We start from the raw sequence: 17,205 nt of genomic DNA on the forward strand, positions 1-17,205 counted from the left end.
TTCTTCACAACCTTGCCAGCATTTATTGCTTGCTATTCTGTTAAATTTTTCTATTCTTACTTGGGTGAGATATCTCATAGTTGTTTTGATTTTCATCTTTCTTAGACCTAGGGATTTTGAACATTTCGTCATGTGTTTGTGTGCCATCTGAATGTCGTCTTTGGTGAAGTGTCTGTTCATATTCTGTGCCCATTTTTCTATTGGATTATTTACCTTTATTTTGTGGTTTGATAAATTCTTAAAGGACCATTACTGCATCATAATAATACATAAATAGTAATTTCTCATGTATTCTAATTTACATTTCATGATCTTTTTAAATTGTTCTTTCCTTTCATTTATGGAAATGTAATTAAACTTAGATCATAACTGGGAAAATTATTATCTAAATGACTTTTCTCATGTCTTCTAAGTTATCTTAGAAGTAAAAATATGCTTGGTTTAATATATAGAAAAGATATTACTTGTTTAGGAATATTTTGTGCAAGCTTTTATTTTTGCTAAAAATCTTTTGAATACTCAATAAAAAACCCATTCTTTAGAATATTGAATGTATATAGAGCCTGAGTTTAGTCTGCCTTTTTTTTTCAGTCCGATTTGTTGGTTTTGACATCACAGTCTAGGCAGAGACCATGTAGGCGTAAATACCCAAATTACGGGAGAAGAAATCTCACACGGCTCTCCTCCTCTTCTGGAAATGAATCCTCAAGCTCTGTGAGACATGTAAGTAATATAATATTGAATTATTCAAAATAATCTTAATAAATTAATTTTATTCTTGGCAGACCCAGGGGTTGAGGCCCCAGGGCGCGGAGCGGCACTCTTGGGCTGTGTCTAGAGGCGTAGGCTACATAGTCACGTCAGTGCGGGAGAGAGAGAGAGAGGACCCTGCGTGGCAGGGACTTCGGGCGGGACTGGGAAAGCGAGCCAGATCTCTGGAAACATGGCTACAGAACATGTTAATGGAAATGATAGTGAAGAGCCTATGGATACTACTTCTGCAGTTATCCATTCAGAAAATTTTCAGCCATTATTTGATTCTGGTTTACCACAGAAAGTTGCTGAGAAACTAGATGAAATTTACTTTGCAGGGCTAGTTGCACATAGTGGTTTAGATGAGTTATCGAAGCTTTAAAAGAATTTAATGAAGACGGTGCATTGGCAGTTCTCCAACAGTTTAAAGACAGTGATTTCTCTCATGTTCAGAACAAAAGTGCCTTTTTATGTGGAGTCATGAAGACTTACTGGCAGAGAGAAAAACAGGGGACCAAAGTAGCAGATTCTAGCAAAGAACCAGATGAGGCAAAAATCAAGGCACTCCTGGAAAGAACAGGATATACACTTGATGTGAGCACTGGGCAGAGGAAGTATGGAGGACCACCTCCAGACTCCGTTTATTCAGGTCAGCAGCCTTCTGTTGGCACTGAGATATTTGTGCGGAAGATCCCAAAACACCCATTTGAAGATGAACTTGTACCATTATTTGAGTAAGCTAGACCTATATGAGATCTTCATTTAATGATGAATCCTCTTACTGGTCTCAATAGAGGTTATGCTTTTGTCACTTTTTGTACAGAAGAAGCGGCTCAAGGGTGCTCTGGTGGCCTAGTGGCAGGAAGCTGCAATGCAATCCCAGAGGCACGCGGTTCTAATCCATCAGATGCTCTGCTAGAGAAGGAGGGACAATGTTCTGTACCAGTCAGATCTGATTTGAGTACACACATACAAACACACACACACACAGGAAAATAAAAATAAAATAAAAATTATTTTTTAAAAAAACCAAACCAAAAGAAGTGGCTCAGGAGGCTATTAAATTGTATAATAATTATGAAATTCATTCTGTAAAACATAATAGTGTCTGCATCTCTGTTGCCAACAATAGGCTTTTTGTAGTAAAACTATGGATTGAAGAATTTAGCAAAGTACAGAGGGTCTTACATATGTCATTTTATACCACCAAACAAATGACAAGGAAAAAAAAGAGGCCTTTGCTTTCTTGAATATGAAGATCACAAAACAGTCGCTCAGGCAAGGCTTAGGTTAATGAGCTGTAAAGTCAAAGTCTGGGGGAATGTTGGAACTGTCGAATGGGCCGATCCCATAGATGATCCAGATCCTGAAGTTATGGCAATGGTAAAAGTTTTGTTTGTACGCAACCTTGCAAATACTGTAACAGAAGAATTTTAGAAAAAAACGTTTAGTCAGTTTGGGAAACTGGAACGAGTGAAGAAATGGAAAGATTATGTGTTCATTTTGATGAAAGAGATGGTGCTGTCAAGGCTATGGAAGAAATGAATTGCAAAGATTCAGAGTGGGAAAATATTGAGATTGTTTTTGCTAAGCCACCTGATCAGAAAAGGAGAGAAAGAAAAGCTCAGAGGCAAGCAGGAAAGAATCAAATGTATGATGATTACTACTATTATGGTCCACCTCATATGCCCCCTCCAACAAGAGGTCGAGGGCATGGAGGTAGAGGTGGTTATGGATACTCTCCAGATTATTATGGATATGAACATTTTTATGTTAATTATGGCTATGATTACCATAACTACCGTGGTGGATATGAAGATCCATATTGTGGCTGTGAAGATTTTCAAGTTGGAGCTGGAGGCAGAGGTGGTGGAGGAACAAGGGGTGTTGCTGCTCCTTGCAGTAGAGCCAGTTATTCACAGAGAGGAGGTTCTGGATCAGCAAGAGGCGTTCGTGGTGCAAAAGGAGGTGCCCAGCAACAAAGAGGCCGTGCGCAGGGAAAACGGGTCGAGGCCAGTCCTGACCTGTTACAGTGAAGACTGACTTGGTATGTGGGAAGGAACTCAAACAACCTTAAATATCTCGGCTGTTTAGGAGCATATTCTATTGCAGAAGACCTACCTGTGAAGATCTTGCAATCACATCTGGGACAGTGAACTAATACTTGGACTTTTATATTAATTTCTTTAACAATTTTCTCTATAGTGCAAGTTATTAAACTAAAGCTACTCTATTTTCCAAATGTGTTGCAACAGAAATCCTTTATAACTTGGTATCTTTTTTTTTTTTTTAATTTATTTTGTGTGTGTGTGTGTGTGTTTACACCGTCAAATCAGATCTGACTGGTACAGGAGGAGATTGCCTTTCCTTCTCCAGCAGAGCATCTGGTGGATTTGAACCTCTACCTCTGGGATTGCAGTGCAGCTTCTTGCCACTAGACCACCAGGGCTCCCTGTAGCATGGTAGCTTAATAAAGTTCTCTCTTTAAAAAAAAATAAATTTAATCTTAATTCCTTACTTTGTGTCTACACTAAAATGATATAAAGTACATTATTTTGTGACAGTGAAGAAGACATTTGAAATAGTTAATTGTTTAACATTATGTTAAAATAGAACTTACTAAACCTATACCAAGCCAAAGGTCTTACAGCCCTGGTGTGTCCTTGCTATACAGGTGTAACTTGTGGTGGCTGTGAAGCTGAACACTGTGACACTTATATGTCAAATGCGTTAATGGTTACCGATGGTGGACAGTGTTTGGTGGAGCTCCCTGATTAAAACAGGCTTGGAAGCAAGAGTGGCATCCACTTAATAGCTTGCCTCCTGTGAACCTGGAGAAAGGATGAAAGTCACACAAGTGTTGAGGACTTTTGTTTATAGGGTCACTCTGAGTCACCTACGACTCAGCGGCACTTAACAACAACAACAGCAACAGCAAATCTATAGCTCAGTAATTCAAGCATAAAATATATTTCTAGAGTAGATCATTCGTTTCATTTTATTGCTTTCGGAAGAAAGCCTTACCTATTAGTATTCACTGGCTATTATCCCGTCTCAGCAATCTTTTACTTTTCGTCTCTACAATTGTGCATTGTGGCCATGTCATATAAATTAAATCATGGATATATGATATTTTTGATGTTTTAATGTCTTTAACTTAGCATGTTTTCATGATACAGCCACATTTTGTAGGATGTATAAGTACTTTTTTTAATAGCCTAATATTATGTTTTGTTTTACTTGTTGTTTATTTTTTTGACATTGGGCTTGTTTCTATTTTTAGGTTAGTATGAATAGTGCTGCTCCAGAGGTTTCTAGAATTGCAAATGTTTTTGTATGGTCATGGTTTTCTTTCTCTAACTTGTATTTTCAGGAGTGGAATACCTCAGGTATATAAAAACTATATATTTAACCTGTAAAGAGCTTTCAAAGTGGTTGCACCATTTCCTATTTCTACTAGCTGTGTATGTATATTCTAATATCTCCACATCGTTCCTAACATCGTATTACCACATTCTAGAGTGTGTGAAATGATGTCATATTGAGGTTTTAATTTTACTTTTTCTGATGTTTTTGTCTCATGTTTCTGACATTAATTTTTATTTTACATTTTCTGATTTAGTGAATGATATTGAGCAACTTTTCATGTTATTAATTATTCATGTACCTGTGGAGAAATTTTTATTAAAATATGTTGTAATTTTTTAAATTTTGGTATTTGTTTTAATAAGTTGTAAGAGTTCTTTATGTGTTTTCTGGGTACAGTTTATTTAAGATATGATTTGCAAGTATTTTTTTTTCACCTTTGGTTTATTTTTGTTTGATGGGATTTTGAAGCACAGAGTTGTAAATTTTATTAGGTGCAGTTTTTCATTGTTATTCTAGTTACACATTTGCTGTTGTATTAAAAAAGCATTGTCTAATCCTCATGTTTAACTTTCAGTAATCATTTATAAGTTAAGAGTATTTGTTTTAATTATTTTGTTTGATACCAAAATTTTTGGAAAAGAAACATACAGAAAGAAAATTTTCACTGAAATATTTGTCTTCTAGATAACTTACTAGTAGTATATTAAAGAGTGAGATATTCTATATAGATGAACAATTTACTGAATTCTAAAGTATTCAGATAGCTAAACCTAGGCTTTTAACTTCCACCTAATTCTTACACTTTATCAGGTTGCAACATTCCTCAGTGTCTTTGCCCTTATGTTTCCCTATGCCGTAAATCAGAATAGTGTGCCCTTTCAGGATGCTTTGAGAATGAATTTAGTTAATTGTACATTGTAGATCAGTGCCTACACTGTACTGTTAGATGCTATTATTATCATTGAAACTTGTGCTCATCAAACTTTTTTGTTTAAATAATGGGGCTGGTTTTAATCTTTAGTTTTATAATTATCGTATATCGAGGAGAGCTTTGGTAAGTAGTCCATAGAGAGTTGCAATACCACCATAAAGGCTGTACCTTTCTAAAGGATTGACTCTACTAGCTGTTCTTTGTGAGAAAGATGGGCAGTTTCCACTTGTTTGACTTGTATATCCTTACATAAACTCCTCGTTTGTGATTAACTACCTCTGAAAACCCATTGGAGGGTCAGCTATGGGTTGATTCTGACTACAGTATACAATACCACATACATCCTGAATGGAAGACCAGGTATGAGTCTGTTCCAACTTGACAGTAATGAGGTGAGGTACATTGAGGCAATCTCTGGTGGACAGAGGCTCCATGGGAGAAAAGCCTAGGGATCTACCTCCAAGAAATCACACAGGGCGCGGTTCTGATCTTTTGTTCACTGTATCTATGTGACTTATAGGCGACTTAATGGCATCGAACAAAAACAACTGTTTAATGACAGATTATCAAATGTGACAAGAGCTTGAGCAGGGAAAATTAGGTATTTTTTGTTCATTAAAGGCCTTGATTCACAAAGAGCAAAGATAACCTATAAAATGTAAAATTAAAACCACATAAAAATGCTACTTTAACTACATGACAACCTAGTGGAAAAGAAAAAAGGGGAAAGGATTTGGACTCTTAACTTCTCTCGTCCCTACAGAGGTTTCCAAGGCTGTTGATCTTTAGAGGAGAGTGCCTATCTTTCTGTTGCTAAGCAGCTGGTGAATTCAACCTCTTACCTAAGCTTCATTAGTCTTGGTTGCTTCTAATGTTGTTGGACGCTGTCAAGACGACTAAATCCTGTTGTTGTTGTGTACCACTGAGTTGGAACTGACCCTCTCGAGGGAATCACATCCTTCTCCCTCAGAAGAGCTGATGGATTTGAACTGTGTGCCTTCAGGATTGCAGCACAGCTTCTTGCCATCGAACCGTGCCCTGTTCTACTCCATTCTCAATGATCTCTTCTATACTCCTGTTCATGATTGTTGTTGTTATATTAGTCCATATTCTTGAATGTTTCCCTCTTTTTCTTTTATCCTCTACCTTTTCCAGCATGATGTCTTTTTCCACACACTTTCTTTGACAACATGCCTAGAGTATTTGAAATTAAGCCACCTTGGTTGCACTTCCTTCAAGGGCTGCTTGTTTGTTCTTAATGATTGTCTGTGGTATATTCCAAATTCTTCAACAGTATTACAGTTGGTGTTAATTTCTTCTTAGGTCATCTTTACTCATATCCCAGTTTGTGGATGCATATGAAACAATTGAAAATACTGTGGCTTAGATCAGGTACAACATAGTATTTAAGTGGAAATCTTTGCTCATTAGTATTTTAAGGAAGTCATTGATGGCAGATTTTCTCAGTGCATCGTGCTTTTGATTTTTTAACTGCTGTTACTGTAGATGCTGATTTTGGATCCCAAGTAAAATTAAATGACAGCTTCAGTGTTCTTTGTGTCATAATGTTGTCTGTTGATCCAGTGGTGATGAGTTTTGTTTTCTTGAGTAAGTATTTCAAATCATATTTACTCTCTGCAAGCACTGTTGTGTCATCTGCATAAAGCAAGTTGTTAATGAGTCTTCCTTCTATCCTGGTATTATTTTTTTAAAAATGTATTTGCAGTAAATAACTCATTGTATAAAATTCTGTCGTACCATCTGGGACCTCCTTTCTGTCACCCAGGCTGTATTTAGAATTTTTTTGTCTCCAACTTTTTTATTATCATTATTATTAGTACATCTTGATTGCATATTAGGTTAGTTCAATTTCAGATTGCAGAAGTTGGTAGAAACCCTCAGTTTCTCCATCTTTGACTTTAGTGGCTAGAGAATGTATTGAGTGGTAGTTGTATTAATTGGTCTGTCTTGTATGCATTTGGATAGTATCCTGTCACTCAAAAAATTGTATTTGAGAATAAATCTTGAAATGCTCGTTTTTATGATGATTGAGACACCATTCCTTCTTTGTCATTTCTGACATGATTATTGGATTCAAAATGACTGGTACTAGTCTTGAACAGCTCACAGATGCCCAAGATTTTGATCTTTTATGTGTTATATTTCCTTTTTCTCAGCTTCCAGTTTTCTTAGATTTCATATTTTATACATTTCATACTGCAATTATTAATGGATGTTTGCAGCTGTTTCTCCCTGTTTTTTGAGTGTCTTGCAACCTGAAAGTGACTTTGCCTTCTTCTGCCAGTACTATATCCAACAGTGGTCCTTTGTTATCTATAGGATTTTCAGATGGCTCTTATTTTAGCAATGAAGAGCCAGTTCTGCCTTTTAGTTTGTCTTAGTCTGGAAGTTCCACTGAAACCCATCCACAGTGGTTAACTCCTCTGGTATTTGATATAAGCTTGTATTTGAAATAATAGTATCACAGCTTCCAGCATTACAGCAATATGCAAATCATCACAATGCCATAAACTGGTAGGAATGTACTATATCCATATGGACATACTATAAAATAAACAAGCATAGAAATTTAAGTAACTAAACATGGTTTATTGTTGTTAGATACAGGTGAGTTGAGGACAACTCATAGGAACCCTATGAACCCTGTCTTATATTGTGCCATCCTTACCATCTCTGATACCCTTCAGCCCATTGCCGCATTCATCAGTTTAACTTGTTGGGGATCTTCCTCTTTTCCACTGACCTTAACACTTTTCCAAGCCTGATACTCCTTTTCAAGGAATAGCTTCTACTAACAATATGTCCCAAGTATAATTATGAAATGAAGCTTCACCATTCTTGCCTCAAAGGAGCACTCTGACAGCAGTTTTCCCCAACATATCTGTTCTTTTGGCTGTCCATGGGATATTCAGCATTCTTTTCCAACAACTCGAAGGGTATAATAAACAACCTATCTGGCCTGGGACGGTGCATATATGGTAGTGGAGCATAATGCAGTTTCCTTCTTGTCATCTATTTCCCAACCCCCAAATTAGACTTAAGACTTTCCTCACCAGTGCTTCACCCTAAGTGATAGATAGTGTTCATAGGTCCACCATCCTTCATTCTCCTGGCTATGTCTACAACATCGTAAGCTCTCAGCTTGTTTCTCAGGGTAACTATGGGAGTGTGCCCCATTTGGCCTTTAGTCAGATTAGCAAGGATACTGCCTTTGGTTGCTGCACTTCACTTACACTGTAGACCCATACCTGCCATTCCACTGTCACATTTGGCACACTTGTATATTTCATATCAGTAGTGATTATTGCCTTAGACTAGCCTTCTCTGACTTTGGACCCTGCTTGTCTCTAGCCCCTTGGGTGGGAAAGACACCATCTCTAGCCAGGCAGACTAACCTCTGTTCCACTAAGGTCAGAACAAACACTTTTACTAGATAATTATTTGATTTTATGACTTCTATCTGGGAGATAGTTTTTGTTTAATGTTTAGATTATTTTAGGGCATGGCTCAGAAAATTCTGGATTCCATAAGAATTTGAAATTCTGTTCTGTTTTCATCCTTTTGATCAAGATTCTTGTTTAAAATCTTTGTGATGGTTGCTTTTAAAACACCCAAAACATCAGTGAATGAAACAATTGCTAAGTTAAAGATTTCTTTGTGTAAAAGACACTGTTAAGGGAGAGAAAAGACTAACCTGTATTCTGAGAAAAATTATTTTTGAAACAAAAGTTCAATAAAGGACTTGTATCTAAATTATACAAAGAACTCTTCAACTCAGTAGTAAGGAAAAATTAGCTAAATTGAAAAATAAGTCTTAAGAGCAGACATCTGGCCAAAGAAGGTAGAAGATGATAAGGGAGAATATAAAAAGATGTTTAGAATCTCATGTCATTATCTGCTGCCATCAAATTGATCCCGAGTTTCAAGTTTGAAATTTTCTCTTGGGTTTCTTGAGGCTGTAAATCATTATAGGCTATGACTTATTTTTTTTTCTTTGGAATCCTGGTAGATTTGAACTACTGATCTTACGTTATCAGCCTGATATATTAAGCAGTAGACCATCCCAGTCCATGTATTGTTAGAAAATTGTAAATTAAAATAATGAGATACGATTATTTAAAATCTATTACAATGAGTAAATTAAATACCTATTAAAATGATTAAGAGGAAAAAACCTGATAACACTTTCCTTGATAATAGAGAGTGAATGGCCTGTCTTACCACATTCTTTTGCTGACAGTGGTACTGTTAAATGTCACACATATTTTCTGCTTCCTTTGACCTTTATTAGAATAAAGACATAGCAAGGTAAGTTTAGGTAGCTCTGGTAGCCCAGTAAAGAGTTTAATTCACTGCCAGCCCAAAGGCAGGCATATTGAATGTGTCAGCTTCTGTGAGAAAGGAAGATGCTCATTCTTCTCCTGTGCGAATTCTAGCCTTTGAAAACTTGGTGGAGGATCAGCTGTGGGTTAATTCTGACTTGATGGCAATAAATAAGGAAAGTGTGTTTTTTGTTTATAAAGCTGGGTTTTTATTATTTGGTTATCATACTTATTAGAAGACTTAATCCTTGACATGATAATACAAAGCTTTTCTTAATTTGCTTTATTTAACTAAAGAATCAGCATGATTTTCCCCTCTCTCACATATTAGGATACTTCCTGTGATCAAAGTGAAGTCTCTTGTTCTTCTGAAGAGGAAGAATGGAAGAGTGATAGAAAAAGTGAAAGTGACAGTGAAAGTTCAAGGTATGTTTTTTGTTGCTTCAGACTTGGAGAACATGTATTTAGGAAAAAAAAATGCAGTTATCAAACAAATTAGCATTGAATACTTAGACATTTAATAAAATAGAAAACTGGGGTAGAAGCTATTATTTGGATAAGGCTTTGGAGATTTTTTTTAGCTGAGTAGAAACTGAAAAGTAAGGAAGATGTAGGGATGGCCATGTCTAATTAACCAAATGGCAACTGTCCCCATCAACAGCATCAATAACAAAACCAATTTCCATGAGGTCAGACGTGTTTCCTATGATCCCATTCCTCTTTCTATTCCTCTTAACACCAGTCATACTGCTTTGCTTAGTTAAAAATCACAGACCATACAGAACCATACTGGGGAAGTCAAAAGACTTTAATCTAGAAAAATGATAGCACACAATTGAGACAGCTTCTGAAATGTATCCACAGGCATCTCAGCCTTGAGCCTTACGACTCACAGCTTCAAGGCTATTGTTACCAAATTCTCAGTCCTGCCAATATTGACTTCCCATCCCCAGTAATCCAACAAAGTTCTCAGTCCTGACAATATTGTCTCCTCCATCTTCCCTATTCCGCCGGTCCCATCTCACATCAGGTTTCCAGTTAGGCATGTTACATGTTGCTGCTATAGGTGTAGCTGGAGCAAGAAGGGCATCCTACATTTTCTTGCTTCCTTCTTAATGGCACCTGAAGATCTGTCTGCCTCTCACTCATGTCTTGCTCAATTCAGTAGTAAGATTCTTGTAGATTGTTGAGACCAGCCGTCCTCTTGTGTAATGGTAGATATACCCTTGTGGATAGGCTAACATGCTCCATTCACATGTTCTCACCCGTTTATATTGCAGGGTAAAATAATGCCTAAGAAAAGTCAAAGATAAACTCTATAGAAACATTAGATATAACAATATAAAATGTGTGCTAGAAATATCAGTTAACTCTTGGGACAACATTTTAATAGTACTTTACCAAAAAAGTGTTTCAAATGTGCAACAGTGAATGAATGGGGGGAAATCAAGTGGAAAGAATATGCTATAAAAAATACATGTTGCATTAAAAAATAAAGTATTTCAGTAAAATTAAAAAAAAAAGTACTCAGAATACATACAGGACACCCCCATCAGCATTATTCATGTCCTTTTTGTTTAGTTCTGAAACTTCAATATCAGGGCATCTGAGTGCCTGTAATCACTATCTCGGTAAATAAAGCCATTAACCTTGTCTCTCATTTTTCTTTCTCACTATACATAACTTATCCATAAAATTCTCTTTCCTAGATATTCATCACATGGTCTTATTTTTTGTCTCCCTTGTTAATTTCTTGATCCAGAAAACCATGTTGGACCTTTTTCTCCCTTTATCTTTTTTTGTTTCTGGCTCTTAAAAATTGGACAGTGGAATGATTTTTAGAAATCAGATTTTTATCTATATTTGTACAAACCTGTTACTGTTTTAATTTTTGAAAGATTCTTTTAAAAAGGAAAATTTTTAGTTGTAACTGATTTTTGGGAGGGTAAGTGATGTGTTGTGAAAGCTGGACTAAGAATGGCCCTAGTAGGGACTTTGTCATGCTTTTCTGGTTTGATAAAGAATGAGTAGTAGGCAAGGGACTAGTTTTCTATTGTCTTTATTTAACTTCCTGTTTTAATCATATTTTGCTGTAGCTTTTTAAAAAATATTCTTACATTCACACACATTTTGTTTCATGCATTTGCTACAGCTTTTAAGTGGAGTTGTCATCTTGCTTGTGAGTCCATTCTTATGAAAGAAAATCCTTTTCTGATGGGGAGAAACTTTACTCCTTTTCAGTGTTCTGTTTGACATGACCTGGTTTCCTTTGAGCTCTGGTCATATAGTCCATGGAGGAGTTTAGCTGGTAACCCAAAGGCTCTGCTTCTCTGATATTTCTTATCCACCAACAAATTCCAAAGGAGAAAGATGAGCACTGTTTTCTCGTATGATTTACAAACTTAGAAAACCAGTGAGTGCTCATCTGTCAGTTCCCACGTGTAGGCAGTGAGAAGAGAGATGCTTCCTTTTATTCAGTGTGGTGATGAATTATGATTCTAATTCATATTTTCAGTCTGAATGTTGTTCTCCTTCAAATTATGGACTACTGCTAGTGCTCTGTATTTCAATTATTTCAAAAGTCTGCACTTTAAATTTAGAAAGGTAAATTGTCATTAGCTCTTGATTTTGTCTCCATTAAGTCCGATCTATTTTAATACTTTTAAAAATGGCCCTCCAATTTACTGTTTTTTTCCCCTCCTCAATTTTCAATGTCTGTTTATGTTCAATTCCCTTCCCTCCTTTTTTCTTTTATTTTTTAAATTTTATTGTATAGTGGTTTGCATACAAAATTCACATACACTGTGTTTCACACATTCCTTCATTCATATTGTGTTTTATATGATCATTCCCATACACTGTGCTTTATAAACCATTGCTCTATGTCTACTATCACTCCTATTTTTTCAGATTACTACTGGATCTTTCCTAATTCCTTCACCCCTTCCTGTTGCCCACCAAATTCTATGAAATGCTATGACATTCTAATTCCCCAACTCCTCTGCCTCCCTCTGCTTTCCTCTTTGGACTTCAATCCACATCTTCCTAATTATCCTTCTATTTTTACAATAATGATCTTATGCAGTATTTATCCATACGAGACTGAGTGATTTCACTCACATAAATGCTCTCCAATCCCTGCCAAGTTGGGTAATAATTTACAATATCATTGTTCTTTAAGTGCTGCATAGTATTCCATTGTGTGATTGTACCACAATTTCTCAACCGATTTGTTTGTTGATGGACATTTTATCTGTTTCCATTTTCTTGCTGTAAGGAATAATGCTGCTCTGAACATCAGTGTACAAATATGTTTGTGTCTCAGTTATGTTTTCCTTATGGTAGATTCCTGGCAGTGGAATAACTGGGTCATATGGGATTTCTATGTTTAGCTTTTCTTAGGAAATGTCAAACTGTCTTCCAGAATAGTTAGACCATTTTAGAATCCCACCAACAGTGTATGAGAGTTCCTGTCTCTCCACATCCTCTTCCGATATTTATTGCTTACTACCCTGCTAAACTTTGCCACTGCTACTGGGGTGAGATGGTATCTTATTGAAGTTTTGATTTGCATCTCTCCTATTACCAGTGATTTTTGAGCATTTCTTTATTTTGATGAATTTTAATGAAAGTTTACAGAGACTTAGGGTTTCCAGTCATTGATTATTGCACTATTCTCCCTACCTAGTCCTGCCTCCCCCAATTCACTCTTCTCCTTGAAAAGTAAAATACTTTCATTGTTATGCAGTCCCTCCTCCCAAGTCTACTCCACTATGCAGCCTTTTGGACTCCTGTCATGGCAATAATACTCTATCATATATCCCTTTTAAACAGTTCTCTCTTTCTCATCTGTTTCAATGTCATATGCCTCATTCCTCTGCTCCTCCCCTGTCTTCCCTCAACCCCAGTGTCAGTCCCGTTTTATAGCAGTAGCCCTATGCAATATTTGTCCTTTTGTGACTGAGATATTTTACTCAGCATAATGTCCTCCAGGTTCATCCATTTTGCATATTCCATGAGTTCCTTGTTTTTCCTTCTTTATTCTTTTTCTTATTATTCATTTTAATGAACATTTTGGAGGGATTTTGGATTTCCATTCATTCATTGTTGCACCTTTCTACCCCTGCCTATCTCTCTTCTCCACTTCATTCTTCCCTTTGAAAAATAAAAGAATAATTCTTTCTTTGTTAAATAGTATTTCCCCCCAAGTTTACTCCACTAAGCCTTCTTGCTGAACTCCTGTCATGACAATAATACCTAATCATATATCCCTTTTAAACAGTTCTCTCTCTCATCTATTTTAATGCAGTATACATAATTTATCCCATATTTCTCAGTTTCCCCGGAACCCTGATGCCAGTCCCGGTTTACAACAGTGGCACCATGCAGTATTTGTGCTTTTGTGACTGGGATATTTCACTCAGCATAATGTCCTTCAGGGGCATCCATTTTGAATAATATTTTATGAATTCCTTATTTTTCAATGCAGCAGTAGTATTCCATTGTATGAATATACCACAGCTTTCCTATCCATTTGTTTGTTGTGGGCAAGTTCCTTGTTTTTGAATGCTGCATAGTATTCCATTGTGTGAATATACCAGAGCATCTCTATCCATTCATTTGTTGATGGACACTTACGTTGTTTCCAGCTCTTTGCTACTGCGAACAAAGCCACAATAAACACTGGTGTGCAGATTGTGAGCATTTCCTTCATGTTTCTTAGCAATCTGAATGCCTTCTTTTAAGAAAAATTTTGCTTGTCTTTTACCAGTTTTTTTATTAGAGTTGCATTCTTTTAGTGTATAGAATACTACTAGGCCCTGGAGTATTCTGTAAACTACCATAAGTCTGCACTTTTTCAGATCTAGAAAGGGAAGTTTTTCGTTGGCTCTTTGTTTGTATCTATTGTTGTTAAGTGCCCTTGAGTTGTAGACAACTCAAAGTGACCCTTTGAATGAAAGACCTGAACAATTGTATAACTTTCATCATTTCTCATCATTTATAGTTTCATTTCATCATTTATAGTTTCCGGAGGCAAGCTATTTTGAAAGTGGATGCCACTCCTGCTTCCAAGCTTGTTTTAATTGGGGAGCTCCACCAAACATTGTCTACCTTGGGTAACCCTATAAACGAAAGACCTGAACACTTGTATAACTTTAATTGTTTCTTCAAGTTCATAGGGTTTCCGGAGGAAAAGGGAGGGAAAATTACTCAGATTTACTTTTTCTCCCCTCCTTTCTCAATTTTCCACATTAGTGAAGGTCCCCCCAATTTTTTTTTAAACAGTCTATTCTTTCAGTGATCATTGGTAGTTAGGGAAGAGGGTTATATTGGACCTTCTGGGATTGCCTTCCCTGCTGTTGCTGTTTTTTCCTCTTTTGAAACTGTGTAATTGGTTTAATTGCTTAGGTTTTTGTTGTATACAGTAAAAAAATTCTTCTTTTGTAGTGACTCTTCATCTAGATACTCTGATTGGACAGCTGATGCAGGCATCAATTTGCAGCCTCCTTTACGAACATCATCTCGCAGACGTAGAACCCGATTTTGCAGTAGTAGTTCAGAGGATGAAATGTCTGCTGAGAATTTATCTCCTCCGAAAGGAAGAAGAAAGAGAAAGAAGGAAAGGAAACCTAAGAAAGAAGTAAGATATTTTTTAAGAATAATTATTAACTTTTTTATAAAGTTCTTGTTTTTCTATCTTTAATAACCCGGGCTATCTTGGGAAATTGCAATTTCTATCCTTATTAACAACATTATATCAGTAGAAATAATACTTAAAAAGCAAACTTGCTTTGAAAAAAACCTCATTTTTAATGTCCTTTTATCTCCACATCTCTGAGTATTGGATTTGACAGTCATACTTTTCTGAATCTGAAAATTAGAGAGAAAGTATTGCTTTCTTGAGTATCCAGAATCCCACTGTAATTTCGATATTTTCCTACTCTATTAGTGTTTTCACCAGAAGTAGATTTCAAATAATATTCAGATGCTTTCTACTTACTTTACTTCTTATTGCCATGTTCACAGTTTTTATTTTCTGCACTGTTATCTTCATACTTTTCTCCTGATTAATTGTAATATCTTTATTAGCATAATATAGTATAATATAGAATAGAATAGAATAGAATATAAATATAATATGTTGTTTGATGCCGTCGAGTCGTAGATGACTCATAGCAACCCTGTGAACAGACGGCCTGAGCACTATTCATACATAGCGTTTCTGGAGGCAAGCCATTTCAGAAGTCGATACCGCCCCTGCTTCCAGGCTTGTTTTAGTTGGGAAGCTCCAGCCAACACTGTCCACCATGGGTACCCATTACTATGATTGGCATATCATTGTCACAGTCTTTAGCATCACAGCAACCATGAGTTACCTCTGTACAGCAACCCACAGACCAGTGTTATACCACCTAGAAGAATGTTTGACAGGAAAACAATTTGAACTTGGATATAACATAACAACCATATATATTATTGTAATATGTACAGTGTACACATGTAAATGTATCTGTGGTCTTATAGGGAGTTACCTTATTTAAAATGTTAAATCTTTGTATTAGATACTTGTTGCTGTGTAACAAGCCACATGGAAACATAATTACTATAAGATACCATTTATTGTCTTAGTGTTTGTAGGGATGAGAATTTGGGAGTGGCTGAGCTGGGTAATATAAATTCAGGGTTTTATGAGATTGAAGTCATGATGGGGTCTCTGGTTGGGATCATCTGAAGACTTGAGTGGAATTGGCTTATCTCTACTCTGTTATGCCATTTGATAATAGCTTCAGTTTCTTGTTCGGAATGAGTGAGCAAAGTGAATATTAATGTCTTTTATGATCAATTTTCTTTTTTTCCCTTCACTTTTAAAAAAATTTTATTTTCATGAACATTTACAGAATTTTGGGTTTCCATTCATTCATTGTTGCACTATTTTCTCTACCCTCCCCCTCCCAGTTCATTCCTCTTTTTTTTCTCCCCTTGAAAGTCTTTTTTAATTGTCCCATTGCTACAGTGCTTGTGAAAGCCAGTTCTGATTAATCTCCTTTGTCAGTGTGTTCTTTGCCATTCCCTATCAACTCCTCCCTGAGAGAGACTTCACCCTGATTCATAAGGAAAAGGGGATGGCATATTCTCTTAACTACTTCTTGCTGAAAAGGGACGCTGTAGGTTTCAGGGTGAAGATCTTCTCTCACTACTCTAAAGGGCCCCATTGGCAATAGGAAACACAGACTTTTGTGGAGATTGATTTTGGAATTTAGATGCACTGTTATTAATTGTGCTTAGCTGTATCCTTGAAGATGTATATGGAAGTGTTGCAGCCTAGAAGATACAAATTTAACTAACAAGTTAAAAGTACATGAGTCAAAAATTAAAAAGCAATAATATTCCAACTAGAAGTTCAAATAGTGGCACAAATCAAGTTACAGAGGGAAGGTCGTTCTTAAAATAAAAGGCCTATTGACTAGCACTTTGTCTATTATAGTATAAAGGTTAGGAACCACAAGATGTAGAGGCTCAACTATGTCATTTATTGTTCTTAAGTCCTGGAGCAAATTCCATCTACCACTGGGTTGTTTTACAGCTCAGAAGTCCACATGCAAGGCAGAGGTGAAGTAAGGAGCTGCTTATGAGGTTTTCTGTCAATTCCAACAATTAAGAAGTAGTGAGAAGAGTTGGGACCTCAAGGCTTTTAGGACCAAATAATAGGCTCTTGTGTCCAGGAGAAAATGAATATACTTACCAGTAATGTTAATGCTCACCCACAGCTCTTCTGGGAGGGTCTAAATCGTTGAAGCGTCCTCCTTT

The 17,205-nt window shown here is 36.4% G+C and overlaps 1 protein-coding gene and 1 pseudogene across 1 annotated transcript in view; both read left to right on the plus strand.

Moving 5' to 3' along the window:
• Window positions 1–17,205, plus strand: part of BRWD1 (bromodomain and WD repeat domain containing 1) — a 126,156-nt gene that overhangs the window by 51,998 nt on the left and 56,953 nt on the right. The window contains exons 16-18 of the mRNA XM_006886775.1: window positions 592–723; window positions 9,728–9,822; window positions 14,845–15,037. Of these exons, the coding sequence (XP_006886837.1) occupies window positions 592–723; window positions 9,728–9,822; window positions 14,845–15,037 (420 nt within the window). The remainder of the gene's footprint in view (window positions 1–591; window positions 724–9,727; window positions 9,823–14,844; window positions 15,038–17,205) is intronic.
• LOC102868767 lies at window positions 935–2,789 on the plus strand (annotated as a pseudogene).

This window comes from Elephantulus edwardii, unplaced genomic scaffold (genome assembly GCF_000299155.1).
Source record: "Elephantulus edwardii isolate Elephantulus edwardi_28Jun2011 unplaced genomic scaffold, EleEdw1.0 scaffold00051, whole genome shotgun sequence".
In the NCBI taxonomy this organism is placed as follows: domain Eukaryota; kingdom Metazoa; phylum Chordata; class Mammalia; order Macroscelidea; family Macroscelididae; genus Elephantulus; species Elephantulus edwardii.